This window comes from Sinocyclocheilus grahami, unplaced genomic scaffold (genome assembly GCF_001515645.1).
Source record: "Sinocyclocheilus grahami isolate Dianchi unplaced genomic scaffold, SAMN03320097.WGS_v1.1 scaffold772.1, whole genome shotgun sequence".
Lineage (NCBI taxonomy): Eukaryota > Metazoa > Chordata > Actinopteri > Cypriniformes > Cyprinidae > Sinocyclocheilus > Sinocyclocheilus grahami.
The window spans coordinates 899,696-905,614 of NW_015505951.1; the positions used below are offsets into that span (position 1 = coordinate 899,696).

General features: G+C 37.2%; 1 protein-coding gene across 1 annotated transcript in view; it reads right to left on the reverse strand.

Moving 5' to 3' along the window:
* Positions 1-4,700: 4,700 nt before the first annotated feature.
* The window catches only part of LOC107561460 (acyl-CoA synthetase family member 3, mitochondrial-like), a 36,023-nt gene continuing 34,804 nt past the window's right edge, over positions 4,701-5,919 (reverse strand). The window contains exons 7-8 of the mRNA XM_016245915.1: positions 4,894-5,028; positions 4,701-4,816 (exon numbers count right to left, since the gene is read on the reverse strand). Of these exons, the coding sequence (XP_016101401.1) occupies positions 4,701-4,816; positions 4,894-5,028 (251 nt within the window). The remainder of the gene's footprint in view (positions 4,817-4,893; positions 5,029-5,919) is intronic.

Sequence of the window (5,919 nt, forward strand, 5' to 3'; positions counted from 1 at the left end):
CAAAGCGATCGATCACAATCCCAGCGGTTTTTATTAATGATCCTGTCAGCTGGCGCGCTCCACGGTGCCCATAGTTGTCCAGGATGATAGATCTTTAGCCAGCCTGCCTGTTATTTATTCTCTCATGACCGTGTCCATATCTATTGTTGAGCACACCAAATTATGGGGGATGATAATTCAGTGTTCATCTTGCCGTTTTCAAAAATGTTGAGCTGGAGTGTCAGATCATTAATAAAACCAAATAAACAATTGCTGTTGCATAAAGGCTTTGGACAGAGTTATGTCAACCACTAGTGTCTTTAAAATTCTCCTTACATCTTTTCTAAATGCATATTATAGAACTTATTGTAAATAGATCATTTGTGCATGTTTTATTTAATTTGTTTTGATCTCATAGTTATTTTACAATCCTGGGTATTTTATGGTGTCCTTGTTACACATGTTACATGTACTTACTATTATAATATCAATAAATGATGTATAATTACATGCAAGTAACCCTAAGCCAAACCCTGATCCTAACCCTAAGCATATAGTAAGTACATGTAGTTAATTCATATTACGCAGTACTTAAATGTATAATTACACTGTAACAAGGACACCTTAAAATAAAGTGTAACCAAATAACATATAACCCAATCCTGTTCTGCATGTACATACTACTTGTTGTAGTAATTACAATAATTGTGTAATAAAATAAAATGAAAAAATGATCCAACACTGGTCAGATTTGAGTCCATCACCAGCACAGTGCAGGTCTTTTTAAGTCCAGAAAAGTTCATTGGATACTTTTTTGTTCATTACCATATTAATTAAATGCTGGGAGGTACAGGGTGGAATTGGTCAATTGACTATTTTAGTCTTTCTTCTAAATTTCATCATTAATTCAATGTGTTACTTGCCATTCCTTTGTAATTATTTGTGAAATTTACAAGCAATTTCTGAGTTTCAAAGTAAATTCCACACCAACTTCCCTGTTATTCGCCTCCTGGTTGTGGTACTTTACTGTTTATTTCTTTGCTCGTTGTGTGAAAGCTAGAGATAAAATAACTGTAGTAGTAACAAAGTAGAGTCCAAATAATTTTCACACATAATTTTCATAATAGTTTTTTTGTCAGCAACATTTTTTCATCATCGAAAATGAGACTAAATGTAATCCAGATTTGAAAGACAAAACTTTGACAAAAGTATTTTTGTCAAAAACAAACAAAATTATGTCAAAATGCCAGTATTGGTGAATATGATTAAATGTTGGCTGTGTCTTAAGGGAACGTAAACAGTTGGAAAATATTGAACGTGTATTAGTATAGTGGATCCTTGCATTCGGTCTTAATGTGACAGCAGCCTAATATACCTGCTACTGCCTGTGTCCTTAATGTTAATCAAACAACAAACAAGAAAAAGAAAATCACTCACTGCTGTTGACTGAATCACTGTAGTACATTTAATAAGGATTAATCTAGATAATATGCTTGTTTCATTATGATAAGTAGTTTTATTTCATTTTAAGATAAACAACGATGTTATATGTCATAATTAAATCTAAGTCTATATTGCATGTTCAAACCTTAATCATTTATATTACCATTTCTCCAAGAACATATAATGAGTTATATATAATAGAAATTTTGGAGAAATGCTTAACGCATTGCAATTTAACTAAACCCATTAGATTTTATTCATAAAAATCTACTGTAGACTTTAGTCAACTAAAACTAAATCAAATTTTGCTGTCAAAATTAACACCGCTAGCTAAGACAACAATCAAAAGTGGTGTATAGGAGTCACACGAGAAGATTTTTAATTTCATCAGAAATTAAGATTTATCACAAAGGTGACGTTTGAATTAATTTATTGGTGATCGATGAGCTTGTGACCTTGTGAAACTGATCATAAACAAAGCATTTTCTCTAATACTTCTAACCTAATACTTATAGCCTATAACTTCTGAAAATGCAACATTTACTTGCATCCTGTTATAACAAAACATGAAATCAAGCTTTTGCAGTTAGAAACATTTGTACAAATATACTTATGTAGACCATGCTTCTTTTACAGGGCCAAAGAAAGAAATCTTAGGTTCTGTACATTTTGTTGCAGATGGCAAAATCATGAAAAAAAAATTATTTTTAACTTCATAAAATTCAACTCTGGGAGTGGAAGGAAATAAAGATGTGTCATAATTTAATGCTGCATGTTGTTTTATATGGAACATGTGGTGAAAATGTCTTCAGGCAAAGCAAAGACACTAATGACTTTGTGCAGATGTGAAACGTCACAAGTGAAATACACACATAAATACATAAAATGACAAAAAAACCTCTTGCATATCCTATAACGCAACCGCCGTCCTTTATGCTGGAACTTCTGTTGTATAAAACGCTGCCAGATACATGGAATTCGATTAATTCCACAAACAATGAAATCAGCATGAAATAAAGACAAATACTAAAAGGCAGAGTGGAGCGTTGAGCTAATTAAATGTTTTGCGTTCTTGCCTGACTCTTGCGGTTGTCTACAGTACAGGCCTGGAGCCGTCTTTATTATCTTATGTTTCTTTGTGTGTGCGCGAAAATATATTTTTATTCTGTTATATCTTCTATATAAGTCCCTTCCAGCAAGGTGTCTCTCTGTTAATGCCTCCTCTTTTCACTCCCTCTCTTTTTCCTCTTCCCTGCAGTGGTTTGAAGATTTTGAATGCACTTCACACTCCAGAATATTCTGCTTTTCACTGTAGCCACATTCTCTTAGCAAGTGTGTCTGTGTGCAGTGTTTGTGTAACTTTCAGCTCATCAGCTCCTCTCTTTCTACGCCTTATGACATATATATAGAGTGACGATTACGCAGGATGACAGCTGGAGTTACGGCGCTGGGGAGTGAGCATCTTTCCCTGCGCATGTTGCTCTTTGCTGGGCTGTGCTAGAGGGGCTGGGACAGGTCAGAAGGGCCGCCACAAAAAACACACGCAGCATCGCACCAGCAGGGCAAAGCACTGCTTCCAACACCCCCACACCATATGGAGCTCACACACACATAGAGAAAGAAAAAGCCCTGAGCTACTTTCTGTAAAGGGACATGTGTCTTCTGACAGAACTTACGTTCAGGCAAAAATAGTACATTTGGCCAACAAAAGTGACATTTAAAAAAAGTGAGAGAGAATGAAGAATAAAATAAACAGGCACTGCTTAAACAGAGCATGTTAGACGTTGTTTCTTTCTTCTCACCATCATCGCACCAAAAACACATCTGTTCTTGCAGCATGCTCCTAAATGAGTTCTTGTCCATGAGTGTGTCTACGTGTGTCTATTGTTATTTATACAGAGGCTTTTAAAAATCCTCTTGAGTCTAACGCATGTCCTGAGGGATTCCAACTCGACGTCTGACTCAACATGCTACACGTACGCTGACGCAAGCCCAAAAAACACCTCCAAACACACCGCTGTGCTCCACAATAAACTACTTGCAACAAGGCTGCTGGTGCATTTCATCAACATTTCATCACCTGCCTGTTTTTTTTTGAGTAAGTTGAAGTGTTTCTTGCTAGATGCTGATTGACACTAGAAAATTCTGGTCCTGTCATATCGAATTCAGACCTCTAGGGGAGCTGTAGAAGGAGAATTATGTAAACTAGTCTGGGCTTTTGTGAGCTGTTCTGTGAGATTACTAAAAACAAACAAAAAAAAAAGTAGTGGTGACAGAACAACAAATGCACTGGTGATAAATGGTAATTTTACAATGGCTAGCACTAGGGCTGGGTGGTATGGCCAAAAAAATTATCATGATAATATTTTTCATATCAGTCGATATCCAGTTATCACGATAAATGTCAAAATTGATTTCTTTCACGTTTAAAGGCAGATTTATTCTCCCGAGTGAAAGTTGGAACCAGACAGTTTCACAGGTTTTAAACTACTGATGGCATGATGTAAATTTATGTTCATTAACAAAAACAGTAACATCTGTAAAAACTGTAACAACTTCATATTTATAGGGTAAATGTAAATATTCGGACTGTTCGAGTTAGGACTCTACTTAACCAAATTAACCATTCGTCATCTATAGTATCACACAATTAGATCATGATAACCAAAGATAAAACCACACATACCACCTCACTACTATGGTAAAATGTAACTATATGGTTTCTATGGTATTTGTATGAAAAACAGTAGCCTAAATACATGTAATATAAATACAAATGCACACATGCTATAGCTTAATAACAACCATTACTCAGTTTAATACGTGTCTACGATAAAATTCCATATTGTATATCCGGTGAAATATTAATATTGAAATATATATTGTCTGTGCTGTTTCATTGGCTTTAACATTGTTTGGTTCCTCTTTTGGTGCATAAACATTACATCTAACATTAATAGAACATGTTATCGCTCTATCAAGGGAGAAATATTTTTTGATAATTATTGTTATCGTTTTATCGTCCAGCCCTAGCTAGCACCTATTTAATAAATCTTACCTTTGAGAAAATCAGTCAGAACTGCTGGGATTGTCACGGTATTAATATACATGAGGTAAGATAAGTTTTATGCATCCACTTTTTTTACTCTTTCTCAGCATGTCTCACATTTTTATTTCCAAGAATTTGTTCTGTGTGAACAGCCCCTTAGTGAGCTGAATAAACTGCAGTGTGGACCGAACTTATTCTAAACTAAAGTCTGGTTCAGTGAGGATATGAGTTACCTGGCCCAGGCCTTTAGCTGTGACAGAGTCAAAGTCTTCCCCTTTTTCAGCTGCACAACTGCAGTGACCTTCTGACCCCAGGTTGGGTCTGGAGCACCAATCACAGCCACATCTAAAGCAAAGAAGAAACGGTGCATATTTATTCCCTTGTCCATATGTACAGGTGTATTTGTGTGAGTGCTTGTGTACCTGTGATATTTGGGTGGGCAAACAAATGTCTCTCCACGTCTAGCGCACTGATCTTGTATCCTCCGCTCTTGATGATGTCCACTGATGTGCGGCCCATAATCCAGTACACGCCATCTCTGTAGAGTGCAGTGTCACCTAAAAGAGCATCCAGAGTGGTCAGAGATCCCTTCGAGTTACACCTGCCTCCACACCGCTCTCTGGTTTAATAGGGGTCTGCGCCTCTATTAAATCGCTGAAGAGTCCATATGGGGCCCAAACAGTGAGGCAAACGGCTGTATAGTCTACATCCTCCTACTACAGCTGTGGAAGGGGGCAGCAATAAGAACATGAGGGTTGTGTGTGTGTGATTGCTGCACGTTCTCCTCTGCTGAGCTCTAATAATAGCCTGTAGTCAGGCTCAAGATCTTCTGCTTGCAATCTTAAAAACCAATTGCACAGAGCTGCTCAGCTGGAGACTGCTTAATTACCACCCCATAACACACAAACACACTGCAGCCATCAGCAGCAGGAGCAGAGTGGAACACCCTATACACACCAGGTGCAGGTTTACAGCATCACGTTTCCTCACTGAAAGAGTGCTACAAAGTGACAAATGCAAAGCCAATCAAAACTCGGATATACAGCTATGTGGATCTGAAACAGAATCTGACTCAAATGCTGAAATTAATGAGGACTTGTGGATTTGTGGCCTTTCTTTGCATGTGTCTCTGAAGTCCAAGATTCCGTGAGTGTGCCCTTTTTGTAATTTGATGTTTCAAATAGGTGCTTACAAATAACCTCTTTGTGGCCATGATGCACTCTTTTGCAAGACCCAACCATGGATACTGTCATAAGCTGCATCCAAAAGTAGTAGTACAGAGAATGTTGTTCCTCACCATTTAACAAAAATGACAACTCCTCTCCCACAGCCATGAGATAAGTGTCCAAAGTGTCCACTGGATATACTTGCTTCAGAACTAGTAGGTCATCTGGGTATTTTTATTTTTTTGCCATTTTTTTATGAATACTGCTTATTTGGACTAACCT